The following is a 22673-nucleotide window of genomic DNA, read 5'->3' as shown; positions in this document are numbered from 1 at the left end:
TATAAATCATCATGAACTCAATCGGTCCGAGGAGGCTGGAAAGGGATACAGACTCAGATGATTCAGGAATGCAGTAGAGAAATGCAAAATATTGTGTTTGATTTATTCTAATGTAAAAAAAAGACTTGAATGGCAGAAAACAGAGGGGGAAAATGTTATTTATTAAAGGTGGCTTACGTGTGTATTGTACTGTTGTTTTTTATTCATGAATTAAAGTTTAACTATCTTAAATCACAACTGTTTGGTTTGGTATCTCATTGAATGTAAATACAAACTATTGAATAATAGCCATATATCCATTGTACAGTATATTACACATGTTGATATTAAGTCTAGTTTGATCATAATTTGATTATACTCATAATTCACCATTATAAAAGGTACCATAAAGCAGATGAATTATGATGAATACAGTACATTCAGTTCCCACTCAACCAGTTTCGACTTGGTAACCCCTTTCATGAGAAATATCTTTAATCATCACAATAGCATTATTAGTGTTAACTAAAATCACAAATCAAAAGCACAATTTATGCAAGCTAGATGACAAGTTATAGGTTATATTCCCATGTCAAATTGTTTGACTTACTAAAATTAACTCTTGTAAAAGAGAGGTATTTAATACACTAGTGCCACTGAAATAAATATGATTCAACAATAATTCATAAAGGGTTGTATCTTAACTTAAGATCCACTCACGTAACTAAGAATCATGCATAGATGTCTTTGGGAGATTTATGTGAAAACGTTGAGTGATGAAACACAAAAATCTAGTTAGGATTCAGCCCAGAGAGTATAAAATACACATTTCAAAATATACAATCTCTGAATATTAGTCCACAGTAAATGTTTTCTTGACCTGAGCAAATTAACCTCACACTTCCACCCCTCGAGGCCGCTCAAACTCAAACTCTGGACCGCGAAGCCAGTCCCACTGATTGTTTTCATTGATCCCCTCTAATCAGGGACTGATTTAGACCTGGCACACTAAGTGGTTGCAATTAATGATCAGGTAGAACAGAAAACCAGCTAGCTCCGGACCTCATGGGGCAAGAGTTGAATACCCCTGCTCTAGACAGTGTTTCTCAACTCGAGTCCTCCAGTACCCCCCAACAGCACACATTTTTGTTGTTGCCCCGGACTAACTCACCTGATTCAACTCATTGAGGGCTTTGCTGATTAGTTGACAAGTTGAGTCAGGTGTGCTTGTCCAGGGCTACAACATAAATTTGTATTTTTGGGGTATTCGAGTACTGGAGTTGGGAAACACTGCTCTGGACAGCAAATGCATCCTGATAGAGGAACATAAATGTACACAAACAATAGGGAATGATCGTAACTACATTGCAATGGACAATACAAGTACCAGTAGAAATGCATTAGAAAAATGAACAAAGTCTCTCTTTATCCTTCTTAGGTGATGGAACAGGTGATGCTACACTTTCAGGGAATTCTGGGAACTATTTTCAACTTGACTGTTCACTGATGACTGTTCAGTGGATCCAAGTAGTTTCCAGACTTTCCTGGAAGTTTTCTTTGTCTTGGGAGTGCATATAAGATGGTGATGATAGAAGGTGGGCTTCTCAGGACAGTTCATCCAAGCCTTCATCAATTCCCACCACGTATCCTCTGGGTTTCAATACAGACTTGGGTAATTTTGTCATTTGATTCTCGCAGGCCACCAAATGGCCCCAGTGTGTTTCCTCACCATAGTTCCAGGTTGTTTGTGTTAGCAAACCCCGGGTTCTCTCTGAATTTCCAATAGGTTCCGTTGGTCAGCCACACATCCCTCCCAGAGGAATCCACGGCTTTCCTGAATATGGAAAAGGAACAGAAAATGTAAATGACTGAATGCATACCTTGAAGTTAGGGCTACAAACTATTTTTTGGTGAAGTATTATCCTAGATATAAGATGACACACTGATTGTTATTGCTTCAGTATCACTGAAGACTAAAAGAGCAGGGACTTACTTGAAGAAGCGTGGCTTGTGCTCTTGTCCTTTCTTAGCCAGTTGTTTCCTCCGCTCCCTCTGCATGTCCTCCACTTCTTCTTTAAACTTATCACAATCATCCACCCTCCCATCCTCCAGCATCCTGAGGAAAAGAAAAACCTCATAACAAAACGCTCCAATTCATCAAACCTATCACATCGTATCAACAAGTAAGGCCCTGAATTTTTCCTGGTTTAAAAATGTAAGGACCTATCAATATAAAAACATGATTTGTAAAATTGTTTCATAATAATCAGGCCCATTGAGGCACCACTCACCTCTGGTCAGGGCGAAGGCGTGAGTCTGTGGGGGGCAGAAGAGGCTTCAAGCCTGGGGTGAGCTCGTTCAGCTCCAGTGCGAAGTTGGAAAAGCCGTAATACAGGTAGTAGTCCTTGGGCTGGGGATCTGCACAGTGAAAGAAGAGGTCAGCTACAATAATAAGCTAATGTAACCACAGTCTCAAACCACAATGTCTTTAGTTAGCATACCACTAACCATGAGAAAATGTCCTAAAACACCGATTCATCTTAACATGTGGTGTGTATTCATGGATGCCCAGGGAAACCAGGCCTCCCCAAAACATTTATCAAGAAAAAAAATAAACAAACATAAAAAACTGTGTTCATACATTTCCTTCAATATGCAAAAGACTGAATGTATCTCACCGGAGAAAGCATCAAAGCGAATGAAACAGTGCCCCTCTGTCTCAGTATGTGTAGCATATCTATCTGATGCTGTCTGGGTAAAAAGAGTATGACATTGTTGCTGCCCGTAGCATTGAATGTAAGGGGAGACAGCGAGCATTTGGCCTACCTTGATATATATATATAATATATATAATATATAACAATAAAAATAATAGCCAATCAGTGTTGAGCTAAACTGAGTGGGCTCCGCTGTGAATGGTCCTGGCGCACCCAAAAAAAAGTGTCATGACTGGGAATACAGATATGCATCTGTTGGTCACAGATACCTTTAAAAAAAAAGGTAGGATCAGAAAACCTGTCAGTATCTGGTATGACCACCATTTGCCTCATGCAGCGCGACAGAGGGGCGGCAGGGTAACCTAGTGGTTAGAGAGTTGGACTAGTAACCGAAAGGTTGCAAGTTCAAATCCCCGGTACAAATCTGTCGTTCTGCCCCTGAACAGGCAGTTAACCCACTAGGCCGTCATTGAAAATAAGAATTTGTTCTTAACTGACTTGCCTAGCTAAATAAAGGTACAATTAAAAAATAAAAAAAACATCTCCTTCACATAGAGATGTTGATTGTGGCCTGTGGAACGTTGTCCTACACCTCCTCAATGGCTGTGCGAAGTTGCTGGATATTGGAGGGAACTGGAACACCGTCGTACACGTCGATCCAGAGCATCCCAAACATGCTCAATGGATGACATGTCTGGTGAGTATGCAGACCATGGAAGAACTGGGACATTTTTAGCTTTCAGGAATTGTGTACATATCCTTGTGACATGGAGTCGTGCATTATCATGCTGAAACATGAAGTGATGTCGGTGGATGGATGGCACGACAATGGGCCTCAGGATCACGTCACGGTATCTCTGTGCATTCAAATTGCCATCGATAAAATGCATTGTCCGTATCTTATGCCTGCCCATACCATAACCCCACCGCTACCATGGGGCACTCAGTTCACAACGTGAATCAGCAAACCGCTCGCCCACATGATGCCATACACGCTGTCTGCCTTCTTCCCGGTACAGTTGAAACCGGGATTCATCCCTGAAAAGCACACTTTTCCAACGTGCCAGTGGCCATCGAAGGTGAGCGTTTGCCCACTGAGGTCAGTTACAATGACAAACTGCAGTCAGGTCAAGGCCCTGATGAGGATGGCGAGCACACAGATGAGCTTCCCTGAGACGGTTTATGACAGTTTGAGCGGAAATGATTCCGTTGTGCCAAGTCCCAGTTTCATCAGCCGTCGTGGTTACACGTGGTAACAGCTCTGGTGGACATTCCTGCAGTCAGCATTTGAATTGCATGCTCCCTCAAAACTTGAGACATCTGTGGCATTGTGTTGTGTGACAAAACTGCACATTTAGAATGACCTTTTACAACTTGGTCTTTCTAAAATAGGCTTCCTACATACTAAATATTTGTATTCAATGGGCGTCGAACATAATGAGTCCAATTTTCTTTACAGGAGAAATAAAGCCTTTATACAAGATTTCTGTTTTAAACTCTCTTTGAGTTTTTTCATTGTGTGGGTGGGATACTCACTTGGCTTCCAGATACACTGCGGAGTGGGAAAAGTGTCACAGAAGATGCCCTCATGCCACAACCCCCCAAACCGGTGGATAACACTCCCAGTCTGGTCCAGCACAGTGCCCTGCACCTCGTTCTTGATGGTGTCCGACCCCCAATAGCGGGACTTGACAAAGGTGATTTTACAAGTGCACGCGTTGCTGTTGAGGTTACGGATGATAACCTCCCCATAGTGCTCCAGGTAGCGTTGCTGGCTCAGGACATTATGGACACAGGTCACTACTTTGTTCCACTCATAGTGGTCCCCGAACCTGAAAGAGTGATTGAAGGTAGAGCATTTCACATTTTATTTTATAACAGCTAGAGAGAGTAGACAGTAAAGAAATGGCCACCAGGACACTTACCTTGGGAGAGTGACGTTCACGATCCCTGTTGGCATGATCTCCAGTGACTTTCCCCAGAACTTATTCTTCCATCGCTGGTCTGTTCAGGTGACATAAATATGTTGAGTTCCATGAGAAACAGTATTGATACAAGTGTACGATAGTATAGTTACAACCACAAAAAATCTAAAATGGTTCAAGGCAAATGTTAAGACGCTTATCGCTAGCTGACTAGAATAAATGTTTTGCTCATTTATAATCAAGAAATCTCACCCTGCCACAAGGAGAAGTTATCTGAGTCAGCGTGACACGCAGAGATGGGGGGATGGTGGCAAACCTGATGAAAGACAAGAACGGTCTAGTCTGAATCTGACAGAACTAGTCTGGCCTGGTCACTCTTCAGTCCTGCTGAGGGATGTCAGAGAAGGTTCAGTCCTCCTACCTGCTCACTGATGTAGCGGAAGCCCTTGTCCTCTCTCAGACATTCATAGGTCTCCCCCAGGAGTGGATTAAAGGGCTTGTAGCGGTTGCGGTAGTGAGCTGTAGCATAACCAGAGATGGCAAAGGCACCAATGTAGACCTACGCAAGAACAGAGAAACACCTTCAGTCTTCTAATCTAACATACTGCAGCTGTCGTTACGGGGTTTCCTTTCAATCCTGAGGCTCAATGTATACTGTACTCTAGCATATACCTTTGACAGTATGGAAAATCTTTATCGTAGTTTATTGATGTGAAAAAATGCTGCTACTTTGAGCACTTTCCCATTCAGTGTCTTTAAGATGTATCTAAAAGCCGTACATCCTTTGCGTTACCAAATATTGAAGACATATACATTAATGTATTTAAATAAAATCTTTACCATCCTCTGGTAGGGGTCCTGTGTGTTGTTGGCAATGTCCAGCAGCTCGGAGTACTCCAGCTCCTCACACAGTCTTTGTATCAGGTTGATAGGCTCGTTGAGAGCAGCAGGCATGGAGACACGGGACAGGTCCTTGCCTATATTGTTGTAGAGGATCTGCATCAGGCCCACATGGGCATTCTCTGGGCAGTGGGCAGGCAGAGTGGTACGGCGACCAGTGTTCATGGGCACAACACTGTTGGGAGCCTTAGAGATGCTGGCACGGTACTCACGAGTGGCCGAAGCTGTGAGGAAAATGTATAAATGTTTCAATACATTGAAAAACAACATATTTCATTTTTGTACATTTTTACCCCCTTTTTCTCCCCAACTTCGTGATTACGATCTTGTCTCATCGCTGCAACTTCCCAACGGGATCGGGAGAGGCGAAGGTCGAGTCATGCGTCCCCCAAAACATGACTCACCAAGCCGCGCTTCTTAACACCCGCTCGCTTAACCCGGAAGCCAGCCGCATCAATGTGTCGGAGGAAACACCGTTCAAGTGACGACCTAAGTCAGCCTGCAGGCGTCCGGCCCGCCACCTTGCTAGATCGTGATGAGCCAAGTAAAGCCCCCCTGGCCAAACTTTCCCCTCACCCGGACAACGCTGGGCCAATTGTACGCCGCCCTATGGGACTCCCGGTCATGGATCGAACCCCAGGCTGTAGTGACACCGCAACACTGAAAAACTACTTCTAATTGATAACTGGTTACAGTGTGTGTGTGTGTGTGTGTGTGTGTGTGTGTGTGTGTGTGTGTGTGTGTGTGTGTGTGTGTGTGTGTGTGTGTGTGTGTGTGTGTGTGTGTGTGTGTGTGTGTGTGTGCATGTGCGTGTGTGTTCACGCTCACCATGGCCCTCCTCGGGTTCAGAGTTGCTGGTGGTCCTGTCGCTCAGACCAGACTCGTCAGACTCAGAGGAGCTCCCATTCAGGACGTCGTCACTCGCATCAAAATACTCTGCTGCAGAGTCTGTCACTGAGGGTGTGCGGCGGGACTGGTTCCCAGATGCAGTCTAAAGAGAGGGGAAGAGTGACGAACAATAGACACCATGAGAAAGACAGCAAAACAGACAGAATCGGTGACGAAAAGCACTCACAGGTCTATTGTAAACCAAACCTGTCTCCTTGAAGGTGTGTACCCTCACCTCAGCCTGTGTGGTTGATTGGTGGTAAGTGTCCTGCAGTCTCTGACGCTCCTGGGCCAAGGCCTCATGCACAGACTTGAGGGACGTGTGCACTGATGGGGACAGGAAAATCAAGAAATTCACATTTAGCATCAGTAGTAACAGTAACACCTGAAGGCAAAGTGTGTGTGTGTCTGTGTGTATTTGGCTCTGACCTCTTTGGGACAAAGTACAGATGTCCTGCTGGATCTTCTTGCCTTCAGCGGAGGTGTTGGTGGGAGGGGACAGCTGGGAGCAGACGTAGTCTGGGATGGAGGGTACATAGTCTGGGAGGGAGGGGACAGACGCACCCAGTTGGGAAGAGCTGTTCAGGTGACTGGAGGACAGCTACAAAATTGAGGAATGGTGAAGAATGAAAAAGTAGAACAAACAGAATAGCCATTTTCTACAGTATTTGTCAGTCACTGATTCCCCACATTAGTGAGATGTTAAATATGTTCAAATGTTAGAGGGAAAATTAAGGAGAGCTGTGTACAAGCCATGCAATATAACTACTATGGAAGGCTAAAAGCTAGCGTCAAGTTCTAGGAGCATGTATGTCCTACAAGGTTTTAGCCAAAACAAATGTCTTATTTCTCAAACTTTTATCACAACTACAATTTGCAATCGTCCATCTGATATTAACGTTTACTGTAAAATCGTTGCTTTACTCTGTCCCCAAAGTTACATCTGATATGATGTTACTTTCCATTGTAAACAAATATACCCCTTTGTCTATATTTGGCTGTCTGGACAACATGGAAGAGCTAAATTAGGACTAGTTGTTCCATGCTTTGGCAGTCTGCCTAGTGTCATAGTCTTGACTCACCGATTTTGTAATCCCACGAAAAGGCTTTGGATTAAAAAGAAGCCTAAAAGTTATCAGGGGATTGGGTTGGCTAATACACAAAAGCAACACATTCTATGCATAACAGATTGGTTAGTGGTACACAATCACCTTTAAGACTTTCAGGATTTGGGGGATTTAAAAATATCTGAATATTAGTACCAAATCCATTGGAAAATTCACTGGAACAATATCCATAAGTCAAAACTAAAAGGTGAGTCTAAAGTTTTCCTAAATCACCTTCACATTTAATCTAAGAACCACAGCTAAAACCAAATGCTTTATGTGTTACAAACCTGTCTTACCATTCCGAGGGCCTCCACCCTTGACATTGTGCGTGAGTGACCCCATATCTTGCCAGACCTGGACTTCTTGGGTTTCTCAAGGGAAAGATTCTTGGTGGAATTAAAAAACAGACTCATCTTAAATTACTGAACAGGCATCCCATTGTGCACAGACATGAATTCAATTCAATTCAATTCCCTTTTCAACGTCGTCACGTTGAATGTTTTGGTTGAAATGGCGTGGAAACAATGTTAATTCAACCAGTTTTTGCCCAGTGGGATGAGCCAGTTGTCTCATTACATTACTACATTCGAGCATGGCTCACACCCTTGTCCTGCAACTCACTGGTATGCCTAGTTCCAAAGTCACCCCTAGCCCCTGGGAAAATGTGTAGACATGAAACATCTGGTTAAGTGTTGATATTTGATCCTACCCTCTGAGACGGCTGGGGTGAAACCATTACCACATTGCTAAACCTATCCTAGGAAGTTTTAGTTTGGAACTGGGCCGTAGTGGTGTTGCGTCATCTCACCTGCATGCTGATGATGCGCTGCAGCTCTCCATTGGTGAAGGCTTGCTGCCCCCCCTCCAGTGACTGCAGCCTCTGGACCAGCCGGTTCAGCTCAGACAGGTCCAACTGACAACGGTTCAGCTCTGCAAAAACAATACAGATGCTGTTAGGGCAGGTCCTAGAACAGTTCTACTGGGGAGTTAAGACCAAAACACTTGTATCTCCTAACTGTGGTCGTCCATGAGTCATGATAATTAGGAGCTATAGATATTGTTTGAATGAGTACAAAAAAATCCTATATTTATACGTTTGGCAGATGGCTGCCGTTTTGCGATACCATAACCAATTGTGCTATTGTGTATGTTTTTTCAGGTTATTTGTAACTTATTTTGTACATAATGTTTCCACCACCATGTCTTATGACCGAAAATAGATTCTAGACATCAGGACAGCGATCACTCACCCCGTACTGGAGGAATACTTTTTCATCAACGAGTCGAATGGGAAGGATTTACTTCAGACGCCCGACAAGGCCCTCATCCCCGTCATTCGCAGGAGAAAGAGACGGAGCTATCGGGGACGAAGATCCGGGTGCCTTGTAAGGATCCATCGCCGAGAGGCTAATCTACCTTTATCATCAGTCCTATTAGCCAATCAATTGATAATAAAATAGACGAACTACGGTCACGTATATCCTACCAACGGGACATTAAAAACTGTAATATCTTAAGTTTCACCTAGTCATGGCTGATCAACGACATGAATAACATAGAGCTGGTGGGTTTTAAGCTTTTTCGGCAGGATAAAACAGTGGCCTCTGGTAAGACAAGGGGTGGTGGTCTATGTAAACAACAGCTGGTATACAAAATCTAAGGAAGTCTCAAGGTTTTGCTTGCCTGAGGTAGAGTATCTCATGATAAGATGTAGACCACACTATTTACCAAGAGAGTTCACATCTGTATTTTTTTGTAGCTGTCTATGTACCACTACAAACCGATGCTGGCACTCAATGAGCTGTATAAGGCCATAAGCAAACAGGAAAATGCTCATCCAAAGGGGGCGCTCCTAATGGCCAAGGACTTTAATGCAGGGAAACTCAAATCCGTTTTACCTATTTTCTACCAGCATGTTAAATGTGCAACGAGGGAAAAAACTCTAGACCACCTTTACTTCACACACAGAGATGCATACAAAGCTCTGCCTCGCCCACCATTTGGTAAATCTGACCATAATTCTATCCTCCTGATTCCTGCTTACAAGCAAAAACTAAAGCAGGAAGCACCAGTGACTCAGTCAATAAGAAAGTGGTCAGAAGAAGCAGATGCTAAGCTACAGGACTGTTTTGCTAGTACAGACTGGAATATGTTCCGGGATTCTTCCGATGGCATTGAGGAGTACACCACATCAGTCACTGGCTCCATCAATAAGTGCATCAATGACGTCGTCCCCACAGTGACCGTACGTACATACCCCAACCAGAAGCCATGGATTACAGTCAACATCCACACTGAGCTAAAGGGTAGAGCTGCCGCTTTCAAGGAGCAGGAATCTAACCTGGAAGCTTATAAGAAATCCCACTATGCCCTCCGACAAACCATCAAACAGACACAGCGTCAATACAGGACTAAGATTGAATCGTACTACACCGGCTCCAACACTCGAGGGATGTGGAAGGGATTGCAAATTATTACAGACTATAAATGGAAGGACAGCCGCGAGCTGCCCAGTGACACAAGTCTACCAGACGTGCTAAATTACTTCTATACTCACCTTGAGGCAAATAACACTGAAGCATGCATGAGAGCATCAGCTGTTCTGGATGACTGTGTGATCACATTCTCCATAGTCGAGCGAGTTAGACCTTTAAACAGGTCAACATTCACAAGACCGCAGGGACAGACGGATTACCAGGATGTGTACTCTATGCATTTGCTGACCAACTGGCAAGTGTCTTCACTGACATTTTCAATATGTCCCTGATTGAGTCTGTAATACCAACATATTTCAAGCAGATCACCATAGTCCCTGTGCCCAAGAACACAACCTGCCTTAATGACAACCGACCCGTAGCACTCACTTCTGTAACCATGAAGTGCTTTGAAAGGCTGTCATGGCTCACATCTACACCATTATCCCAGAAACCCTAGACCCACTCCAATTTGCATACCACCCCAACAGATCCACAGATGATGCAATCTTTCCCACCTGGACAAAAGGAACACCTATGTGAGAATGTTATTCATTGACTACAGCTCAGCGTTCAACACCATAGTGCCCTCAAAGCTCATCATTAAGATAAGGACCTTGGGACTAAACATCTCCCTCTGCAACTGGTTCCTGTACTTCCTGACGGGCCGGCCCAGGTGGTAAGGGTAGGGAACAACACATGTGCCACACTGATCCTCAATACGGGGCCCCTTAGTGGTGCGTGCTCAGACCCCTCCTGTACTCCCTGTTCACTCATGACTGCATGACCAGGCACGACTCCAACACCATCATCAAGTTTTCCGATGGTATGCCTGATCACCAACATCAATAAGAGGTCAGAGACCTGGCCGTGTGGTGCCAGGACAACATCCTCTCCCTCGACGTGATCAAGACAAAGGAGACGATTGTGTACTACAGGAAAAGGAGGACCGAGCACGCCCCATTCTCATCGACGGGGCTGCAGTGGTTGAGAGCTTAAAGCAGATTGAGAGCTTAAAGTTCCTTGGTGTCCACATCACCAACAAACTATCATGGTCCAAACACACTCAGTCGTGAAGAGGGCATGACAAAGCCTATTTCCTCTCAGGAGACTGAAAATATTTGTCATGGGTCCTCAGATCCTCAAAAGGTTCTACAGCTGCGCCATCGAGAGCATCCTGGTTGTATTACTGCCTGGTATGGCAACTGTTCGGCATCCGACCCAGGACCTCTATACCAGGCAGTGTCAGATGAAGGCTCTAAAAATTGTCAAAGACTCCAGCCAACCTGATTATGGACTGTTCTCTTTGCTACCGCACGGCAAGCAGTACCAGAGTGCCAAGTCTATGTCCAAAAGGCTTCTTAAAAGCTTCTATCCCCAAGCCATAAGACTCCTGAACAGCTAATCAAAGGCTACCCAGACCCCTCTCTTACGCTGCTGCTACTCTCTGTTTATTGTCTATCATGTACATATTACCTCAATTACCTCAACTAACCGGTGCTCCCACACATTGACTCTGTACCGGTACCCTCTGTATATAGCCTCACTATTGTTATTTTACTCCTGCTGTTTTATGATTTGTTACATTCATTTTCTATTTTTTTACTTAACTTTTTTTTCTTAAAACTTCTTAATGCATTGTTGGTTAAGGGCTTGTAAGTAAGCATTTCACTGTAAGGTCTACACTTGTTGTATTCGGCGCATGTGACAAATACAATTGTATTTTATTTGATAGCCCTAACAAACAATTAAAAATATAGATATTTTACCTTTATTTAACTAGGGAAGTCAGTTAAAACCTCTACAGGATCGGTGTCCCCCCTGCAGGAGGGTTGAGCTAACATCCGCTAATGTGATTAGCGTGACGTTGTAAGTAACAAGAACATTTCCCAGGACAAAGATCTGATATGGGTAGAAAGCTTCAATTCTTGTTAAGAACAAATTCTTATTTACAATGACGGCCTACACCGGCCAAACCTGGATAACACTGGGCAAATTGTGCGCCGCCCTATGGGACTCCCAATTACGTCCGGTTTTGATACAGTCTGGATTCGAACCAGGGTGTCTGTAGTGACGCATCAAGCACTGAGATGCAGTGCCTTAGACCGCTGCGCCACTCGGGAGCCCTGAGTGTATATAACTATAACATATTGGGTGTACTTTGTATACAAGATAAGAGTGCAGTACCTTCAGCACAGCTGTCTGGGTCATGAGTCTGTTGCAACCAGGCTGACACCTTCCCATTCACCCCAGGGTTGACCGAGGGAAACTCTGACAGTGTTGGTGCAGCTATCTCACCCATGTAAGAGCCTGTAGTGCTTTGGTAGTGTTGGTAGGAAGACTGGTATACGGACGAGAGAGAGAGAGAGAGAGAGAGAGAGAGAGAGAGAGACAGACGGACAGACGGACAGACAGACAGAGACAGAGAAGAAAGAGAGTCAATACAAGACTATGAACCACCATCATTACCAACAGAGACTGGATCTCTACAAAGAGAAATTACCACGTCCTGCATGCCGTTCCGCTGTGCTAGTCCAGCCACACTGGTGCCCTGGGACAAGGCCTGGAGGAAGCCATTGTGCACTTGAGCAGCCTCGTTCTTCTTGAACATGCGGTGGGCACTCAGCTTGGTCACCCAGATGTAGAACAGTTCATGACTCTTGGCCTAGTAGACAAAAGAACAGGAAGAGTGGCGTCAAGTTCATTTGAATTACTACAGGTATCTAAAAGTAATCCAACTCAACTGTTCTTCAATTTAACCTTGGACAATACTTAATTTAGTTATATTAATTTAGTTTATTAAGTTGTTTAATCATAATGTACACTGCCGTTCAAAAGTTGGGGGTCACTGAGAAATGTCCTTGTTTTTTAAAGAAAAGCACATTTTTTGTCCATTAAAATAACGTCAAATTGATCAGAAACACAGTGTAGACATTGTTAATGTTGTAAATGACTATTGTAGCTGGAAACGTCAGATTTTCTTATGGAATATCTACATAGAAGTACAGAGGCCCATTATCAGCAACCATCACTCCTGTGTTCCAGACACCTCACAAGTCCTCAACTGGCAGCTTCATTAAATAGTACCAGCAAAACACCCATCTCAACGTCAACAGTGAAGAAGCGAATCCGGGATGTTGGCCTTCTAGGCAGATTTGCAAAGAAAAAGCGATATCTCAGACTGGCCAATAAAAAGATTAAGATGGGCAAAAGAACACAGACACTGGACAGAGGAACTCTGCCTAGGCCAGCATCCCGGATTCGCCTCTTCACTGTTGACGTTGAGACTGGTGTTTTGCTGGTACTATTTAATGAAGCTGCTAGTTGAGGACTTGTGAGGTGTCTGTTTCTCAAACTAGACACTCTAATGTACTTGTGCTCTTGCTCAGTTGTGCACTGGGGCCTCCCACTCCTCTTTCAATTCTGGTTAGAGCCAGTGTGCCCTGTTCTGTGAATGGAGTAGTATACAGCGTTGTACGAGATCTTCAGTTTCTTGGCAATTTCTCACATGGAATAGCCTTCATTTCTCAGAACAAGAATAGACTGATGAGTTTCAGAAGAAAGTTATTCGTTTCTGGCCATTTTGCGCCTGTAATCGAACCCACAAATGCTGATGCTCCAGATACTCAACTTGTCTAAAGAAGGTCAGTTTTATTGCTTCTTTAATCAGAACAACAGTTTCAGCTGTGTTGACATAATTGCAAAAGGGTTTTCTAATGATCAATTAGCCTTTTCAAATTATAAACTTGGATTAGCTAACACAACGTGCCATTGGAACACAAGAGTGATGGTTGCTGATAATGGGCCTATGTACACCTTTGTAGATATTCCATAGAAAAATCTGCCGTTTCCAGCACAATAGTCATTTATAACATTAACGATGTCTACACTGTATTTCTGATCAATTTGATGTTATTTTAATGGACAAAAATTTTTGTTTTTCTTTCAAAAACAAGGACATCACTAAGTGACACCAAACTTTTGAATGTTAGTGTATGTAGTAGTACAGTCAACAAGCTAAAATAAGGTGAAAGGGATGGGGCGTACCTTCATGTGATATAGAATGTCTCCTGCATCCAAATTGATACGATTGGATTTCTTGTTGATTGACATGACTGCAAGGCTGATATCTAATGAACCATGGAGCTTTCCCCTTGTAATCTTTAAAGTAAAAATAAGTGCTTTCCATTATTAATGGGGAGGTTTTCATAATTTAACTAAAATATATAATTAAAGAGAATGTGCACTTACATCTTGTTGGGTTTTGGAATATCGCAAGATCCCTGTTTCCAACACAAAGTACCTCTGAAAGTAGGATAAACACATGAATTAAGGCCAAAATGAACTAATTTCCAAAATAGTGATGAATGGACAGTTTGCTGACCTTGTGCCAGCCTTTCAGGGGCCATTTTCTCCTCTTGAGGAGGTATCCTTCACAGATGCCTGGGATGGTCAGGTCCTGGGGGTTGTCACCTGACGTCACGTCCACCTGAAGGTCGTCCATCACCTCCCAATCTTTAATGTTCTGAGGGTGAGACAACACCATAACAGACACATCAACAACCATCTAGAGACAGTCCTGTTGTTTGTGAAATGTTAACATCCAGTTTGAAGTTTTGTTTGGATATTTGATATTTGAACAAGTGCAGGATGGGCCTAAAACTCCTTACATATAGAATTTAATTAGTTCTGTCAGTGACTGTGAATGTGTTGATTGTTTATTGAATTTGTTGATGTTGATTCTTTGTCATTGTGACTCTCTTGGTGGAAGAGACATACTCACCCGGGAGTGACGGGAGGAGGCAGTGCTACTGCTCCGAGAGTGGGTGGGCTTGTTGCAGGTGGGAGGGGTCTTCTCCAGGCCACTCATCAGCGATTGGCTGCGGTTGAGAGTGGCCCCATAAGGATTTTGAAATGATTCCATTTTTTTAATTATAATGTCAGGCTTCCCTCCCTTGTGTTAATGGTATATTTTTCAGTGAGACTGTCCTGCTACAAACTCCCTGTCATCTTAGGAGGGTATGGGTCTGAGAAAGAAAGTAAAACACATGAAATGTGAGCAATAATCAAACAACCTTTACAGAAAAAAACAATGACTTATGTGGACAACACAGACACTGTACGTGGAAGGTTTTGAAATAGTTGTTATTTAAGATGATCTCAATGGCACCTCAACAGAGCTGCATTCTTGGCCGAAAAAGAGTACTAAATCCTATGCACCCTTCCCCCAGAGGTGTCCAACACACCTGAACACTGACACAAATCTGTGAAACATACTAAACTTCGGAGGACTTGAGGGGACTCACTCTAATCTGGTTCCCAGAGAGATGCTTCACTTGAACACATGGCCTAGGCTTACCTGGATTGTACTGGATCTACCTTGTTCACCTCAGAAAGACTGCATTTTGTCAGGAAACAAATACTCTCTCACTAAAGGCAAATCTAAGCAGTGCTATAATTCTGCAATAGTAGCCAGACTCACATCAAAATCTGAGGTAGACCAAATGGGTGTGGAAAGGGACCATCAGCACTGGCGTGTAGCTTTTTTTGAGTAAATTGCCCATTCTGAATTGAACAATTGTTTGCTGCAATTATGTGAATGAGAGGCTGAAGAGACTCTTCAACATGTTTGATTCACAAATCTCTTGTCTGAGGTCGTTGCATGAAGATATGAGGCCTGTATTCATAACTTGACAGCAGGTGTTATTTCTAAAATACGAAAACCACATCTAGGTCTTGGCAAATGGTTTCAATGGGGGCTTGTGACAGAACCTGAGATCCCTCTCAGCCTTGAACTACAGGTATTTGTGCCTCTAAGCTATTTAAGATCAATGTCAGATTTCCCATCTAGTGTAATAACCATTTCCATTTCAATATACAGTAAAGGAAGAGCCATGATATCAGAGGCCATTGCCTGTAGGCTGGTAAGAGTTGTGCTCATTTCCTCCCAACAGGCTGGGAATCTGAGAACAGGATTAGCAACCTTCCTTCTAATTGGCTTAGCCAAGTCTTTTTTAGCAACACCCCGCCTGCACATGCAATAATGACATCACAAGGCAGAGAACACTGAAGCTAGTGGTGACAACAAAACAAAGTTTGAGGCCTATGTATGGGAGTGCTAGGCCTATGCAAAAGTGACACGTCTACAGCCATCAAAAACACATTAGATGATGTGTGTTAGGCTGTGAGGCTGTGTGTCCATGTGCACCCATGCATGCTTGGCTTGGCTTGGTGTTACATGTGATGGTTGAGGACAGAGGTAGGGATGGGTGCCTCTCTGACCTCAGTCAGGAACTGGATAATGAGATTTGCTGCTAGCCAAGCTTCAAGCTTGCTTACTCAACACAGAAAAATACACAATTACAGTGCATGCTCCGTGTATTGCCTTGCATGGCATTTTTAAGCGGGCAATTTATCCATTGGATTATGAATACTATGTGGGGATGTTGCATGCTAGGTGATGTTTATGGTTTACATTTGATCACACCAATTATCTATATGTTCAAGGGACCACTTCCAACTAACTGAATCAATTTATTTTATTTTGACAGGGAGTCAATGAAGGATGAAGGATATGTTAGTCAAAACCGTCAAATAGGCCGGCACGATCTAAACGTGAATCGATTCACAATTGCAACTCGGTTCTAGAAACATAAGGCCCTCTACTTTCATATCACGTCAAAAGGATAAATGTGTCACACCCTGATCTGTTTCACCTCTCTTTGTGATTATCTCCACCCCCCTCCAGGTGTCGCCCATCTTCCCCATCATCCCCCGTGTATTTATACCTGTGTTCTCTGTCTGTCTGTTGCCAGTTCGTCTTGTTTGTTCAAGCCTACCAGCGGTTTTTGTACCAGCTCCTGCTTTTCTCCCCATCTCTCTTTTCGCGTCCTCCTGGTTTTGACCCCTGCCTACACTGAGCCTGTCTGCCATCCTGTACCTTTGCCCCACCTCTGGATTACCGACCTCTGCCTGACCTGAGCCTGCCTGCCGTCCTGTATCTTTGCCCCTGTTGCTCTAATAAACATGTTTACTTCTGCATCTGGGTCTTACCTGATTCCTGATAAAATGCTAAATATACACTTGTCCTGACATATTTCGCACCCACAGTAACCATACTAAAAGGTTATTATCGTAAACGAAAAATGAAACGAAAAATAATCATGAAAAAACGATTTAGTAAACTGAAATTAAATAATTAACAAACCCATTTGAAAAACTAAAACTCTACTGAAACTATTATCTTTGACTCCAAAACTAACTAAAATAAAGTAAAAATCATGAATTATGTTCGTATACTACATAGACACACCCGGCCTGCACAGCAGTGTAAAGGAAAACTGGAATATAACATTGCAGATAAAGTTTGGAATGACAATTTCATGTGTACAACATCTAAAGAGCTGCATCACTATACTGAGAGCTTGCCGTCTCTAAAAGGACGATTCAATGTTGGGGTAAGTTTCTCAAAAACAAGTGAAATCTCAAAAAAGATGTCTGGACCTTTCTATAACATAAAAAAACAGAGATTTGGTTGTAAAAAATACAACTTCTCCTTTAGGCCTCACCTTTAATTGCTCTTTGTTGTTACGGAAATGTACCCACTACTACGGTTTACTTTGTGCATCTACGTCATCTCGATGAGTCTACGTTTATAACTAACCAAACCTATGACCTGACCCATCACCTTATGTATTACTGCCTCACAGTGGCAAGAAGTTATATTCCTAAAAATACAAAAACTATAGGCTACAACCCATAGCGGAGTGGCTGCGGTTCCGGATTTTCAGGAACCCAACTTGCTCTTTGCTAAAAATACGGAGATTTCTACGCATGCGGGATCCATTAGTCTACCTCCTTTCAGCTGCTGCTCAGTGCTGTCACTGTGAGGTCACAGATAGAACAATGGGCCAGCTGTTTCACCGTATGTATACATATGTATGGAGTGAGGTGGCACTGGGCCGACATTCTGATGATTTTCTCACCAAAGAAAAGTCTGATCTCAATACAGTTTTCTATTCCCAAAACTATTATCAGTTGCAAACAGAGTACACTAAGTTTTGTAGACGTGACCCTTTGCCAAAATGTTGTTTACAAGGTGTGCAAGGGTGAATTTAGTTATTGTATATGTGTACTTCACAGAGAAGGCGTTCCCTAACATAAATATGCAAATACATGCTAGAACACGCTGCACACATGCTTGGCTCTGCCCACCTCCTTGCATATTCTGCTCACTATGCTTAATTTACTCCCATTGAAAACGACACAAATGAACTATCTTGGGTTGGTTATAAATATCTTTGGTGACTCCACTGCCGCTTGAACACAAATCAGTTCGAACAAACTTCCAACTGGGCACAAACTGGTGGAATCAACGTTGTTTCAAAGTCATTTTCCAACGTATTGTGGCGTGGAATCTACATGGAAAGTACATTGTACCTTCAAAGGGGAATTAAGAACTATTCTACCTCGCTGATATACTGTTTGCGTTATTTAAGCAATAAGGCCCGAGGGTTATGGTATATGGCCAATATACTCCCTTGTGCCTTATTGCATAATTATAAACTGCTTCAGCCCTGAATGCTGATTTGCTGACAGCCGTGGTATGCAGTACATTCAGAAAGTATTCAGACCCCTACACTTTTTCCACATTTTGTTACGTTACAGCCTTATTCTAAAATCGATTAAATAAAAAAAGAGCCTCATCAATCTACATACAATACCCCATAATGACAATGCGAAAACTGTTTCTTTACATTTTTGCAAATATATACAAATAAAAAACGGAATTACCTTATTTACATAAGTATTCAGACCCTTTGCTATGAGACTCGAAATTGAGCTCAGGTGCATCGTGTTTCCATCGATCATCTTTGAGATGTTTCTACAATTTGGAGTCCACTTGTGATAAATTTAATTGATCGGACATGATTTGGAAAGGCACACACCTGTCTATATAAGGTCTCACAGATGACAATGCATGTCAGAGCAAAAAGCAAGCCATGAGGTAGAAAGAATTGTCCGAGGAGCTCCAAGACAGGATTGTGTTGAGGCACAGATCTGGGGAAGGGTACCAAAACCTTTCTGCAGTATTGAAGGTCCCCAAGAACACAGTGGCCTCCATCATTCCTAGAGCTGGCCGCCCGGCCAAACTGAGCAATCAGAGAATAATGGCCTTGGCCAGGGATGTGACCAACAACCCGATAGTCACTCTGACAGAGCTCCTCTGTGGAGATAGGACAATCTTGCAGAATGATAACCATCTCAGCAGGTGCTTCAACAAAGTACTGAGTAAAGGGTCTAAATACTTATGTCAATGTGGTATTTCAGTTATTTGTATTTTTATACATTTGCAATCGTTTATATAAACCTGTTTTTGCTTTGTCAGTATTGGGTATTGTGTGTAAATTGATGAGGGGAAAAAGTATTTAATTCATTTTAAAATAAGGCTGTAACAAAATGTGGAAAAAGTCAAGTGGTCTGAATACTTTCTCTGAATGCACTTTATCAGACCGTAAATGACGGGTATGCAAAAAAACATGTATTTTTATCACTCTTATGTTGGTAACCAGTTCATAATAGCAATAAGGAACTTCGGGGGTTTGTTATATATGGCCAATATACCACGGCTAAGGGCTGTGTCCAGGCACTCCGTGTTGCACTGAACAGACCCTACCCGTAGTATTTTGGCCATATACCACACCTCCTCGGGCCTTATTGCATAATTATACCATTGCATTGTTGAATACTCATTTCTGATTAGCTTGAAGGACATTCTATTATTATTTTCCATAGAAAGCATAGCCCTTTGACTATCCCTTACATAATGCACGCTCTTCTGATTGCCAATCAGAAACAAGTATTCAACAATGCCATGGTATAATTAGTGATATTGAATTGTGTTTGGTTGTCAACGCAACCAATATCAACATTTGAAGGAGATGTATATTTTACTTGGATAGTTCCATCTGTACCATTGTCTGGATTTAATTCCAGTTTGTTTTCAAATTAATTATGTATATGTTGGATTCACATCTCCATTTCAAAAATCTAAGTTAAATAATAGGATGTTTGGTTGAGATGGAGACGTGAATCCAACATATCAATTATTAATTGTAGACAAACTAGAATTAACGCCAGACAGTGGCACAGTAGCACAGATGGAATTATCCAAGATAAGTATCATTCAAATGTTGATATTTGGTTGTGTTGACAAGGAGATGATTGTGTACTACAGGAAAAGGAGGACCGAGCACACCCCCATTCTCATCGACAGGGCTGTAGTGGAGCAGGTTGAGAGCTTCAAGTTCCTTGGTGTCCACATCAACAACAAACTAGAATGGTCCAAACACACCAAGACAGTCGTGAAGAGGGCACGACAAAGCCTATTCCCTCTCAGGAAACTAAAAAGATTTGGCATGGGTCCTGAGATCCTGAAAAAGTTCTACAGCTGCAACATCGAGAGCATCTGGTTGCATCACTGCCTGTTACGGCAATTGCTCGGCCTCTGATCGCAAGGCACTACAGAGGGTAGTGCGTACAGCCCAGTACATCACTGGGGCTAAACTGCCTGCCATCCAGGACCTCTAGACCAGGCGATGTCAGAGGAAGGCCCTAAAAATTGTCAAAGACCACAGTACGCTGCTGCTACTCTCTGTTTATCATATATGCATAGTCACTTTAACTATACCTTCATGTACATACTACCTCAATTGGGCCGACCAACCAATGCTCCCGCACATTGGCTAACCGGGCTATCTGCATTGTGTCCCGCCACCCACCACCCGCCAACCCCTCTTTTACGCTACTGCTACTCTCTGTTCATACTGTATATGCATAGTCACTTTAACTATATCTACATGTACATATTACCTCAATCAGCCTGACTAACCGGTGTCTGTATGTAGCCTCGCTACTGTAATTTTTACTGTTTTATTTCTTTACCTACCTATTGTTCGCGTAATACCTTTTTTGCACTATTGGTTAGAGCCTGTAAGTAAGCATTTGACTGTAAGGTCTACACCTGTTTGTATTCGGCACACGTAACAAATACACTTTGATTTGAAATAGCTGTGCAGCGACACTTCCCATCCAACCTGACAGAGTTTGAGAGGACCTGCAGAGAAGAATGAGAGAAACTCCCCAAATACAGGTGACCCAAGCTTGTAGCATCATACCCAAGGAGACTTGATGTTGTAATAGCTGCCAAAGGTGTTTCAACAAAGTACTGAGTAAAGGGTCTGAATACTTATGTAAATGTGGGGGGGTTGAATAAATTTGCTAAAATTGAAAGGAAAAAAACTGTTTTTGCTCAGTCATTATGGGGTATTGTGTGTAGATTGATGAGGGGAAAAAACAATTTAGTCCATTTTAGAATAAGGCTGTAATGTGGAAAAAGTAAAGGGGTCTGAATACCTTCCTAACGCACTATATAGGTTCGAACCTAGGTTTTGCCTTTTGAATTAGAAAATGTTTATTTAAACACATTTTAGATTTCTTCCAATGACTTGCCAAACCTCGGTCTGGTCTGTCGAGTCTGATTTGCGATGCGTTCCTGGAAGTATCGCGATGTTGTGCCTCTGGGATTGAAAACTCTGATGCCACTGTCTGACAATTGCGTGAGTGTACCACAGACAGGATGAAGGTGGTGATCAAACAAGTGAGTCAACTTGCTATGTAGTTAAATAATACAAACTACTTGTTACTGTCAAGAAAGCACTATGCATAAAGGCATAACCTTGGGCCTCATCACAAGGGTTAAATAGGGGCAAGGAGGCTCTTATCTAAAGCCCATTATGAATTATTGTCCCACACAACTTGACTCATGGTCTGAACTGAACAAAACCATTCAGTTTTAAATGTGGGATTTTTTTTCTCCAACCATCCATTGATTAAACATCTCCTTCATAGCCATAAGATCCTAGTCTGATTAATGATGTGCTTAATAAAGTGTTAAAACAAATGTATTCTATACTAGCCAAATCTATAATTATCTGATTTATTGCAATATTTTTGTCCAATCACAACACTTTGAAATAGGTCAACCAAATAAATACTGTAGCTTGTTTTGGTTATGTGGTTGTTTGTTTAGTTGGCTAAAGTGTGAATGTTGAAATTGCAATTCATATACAATTCTTGGAAATTCCCCTTTCCTGAAAAGTAATCTCGTCAAACTACACATTTAATAAATGCAAATATCAGTCTGTGTGCTTACCTGAAGTTCATGTGTGACCACTCTCATCATGGTAATTCTTTTTTCTTCAAATGTCCAACAAACTTTGTGATTTCCCATTTGTTTGTCAAATCACAGAGCCTCACCATATCGTTGACCATGGCTTTCTCAACAAATGTGTGGGAAAAACAAGAAATGCCTTCAAAAAGTGCTGTAGAAACGGCCAATGAGGGCTTCCCTGTCCTCAAGCAATGAGTAAAATGTGCATCCCCCAAATCCATGGAGAGCAGTGCCACTGCGCAATGTGGCCAGGGCATTATCCGCATTAGCTTAAGGAATTAGATGTGCTTATGGGGTGTTGCTAGACATGTAGACCTGACAATTTATGGTGCACCTAGGCTTGTCTGTACCTACATCTCTATTGGATAACTGCATGTTTACAAGACATTTAAATCAAGTCTCTTCAATGTTGTTCTGCAGCATAGAATACACATGATCGAATGCTTTGA

The 22673-nt window shown here is 42.5% G+C and overlaps 1 protein-coding gene across 1 annotated transcript; it reads right to left on the bottom strand.

Annotated features, from left to right (window-relative positions):
• Positions 1-48: 48 nt before the first annotated feature.
• LOC110499123 (oxysterol-binding protein-related protein 7-like) lies at positions 49-22398 on the bottom strand. The gene is made up of 21 exons (XM_021576046.2): positions 22207-22398; positions 14776-15019; positions 14377-14517; positions 14244-14297; positions 14040-14153; positions 12496-12657; positions 12180-12333; positions 8327-8448; positions 7815-7904; positions 7492-7515; positions 6839-7010; positions 6645-6736; positions 6350-6512; positions 5462-5745; positions 5043-5180; positions 4874-4937; positions 4622-4700; positions 4233-4528; positions 2271-2397; positions 1973-2095; positions 49-1813 (listed from the first exon to the last, which is right to left on the bottom strand). The coding sequence occupies exons 2-21, from the start codon at positions 14914-14916 to the stop codon at positions 1705-1707; spliced, it is 2649 nt and encodes an 882-aa protein (XP_021431721.1). The 5' UTR covers positions 14917-15019; positions 22207-22398; the 3' UTR covers positions 49-1704.
• Between the last annotated feature and the right edge of the window lie 275 nt (positions 22399-22673).

Source organism: Oncorhynchus mykiss, chromosome 20, assembly GCF_013265735.2.
Source record: "Oncorhynchus mykiss isolate Arlee chromosome 20, USDA_OmykA_1.1, whole genome shotgun sequence".
NCBI lineage: Eukaryota > Metazoa > Chordata > Actinopteri > Salmoniformes > Salmonidae > Oncorhynchus > Oncorhynchus mykiss.
This window is presented reverse-complemented; position numbering and strand designations above follow the sequence as displayed.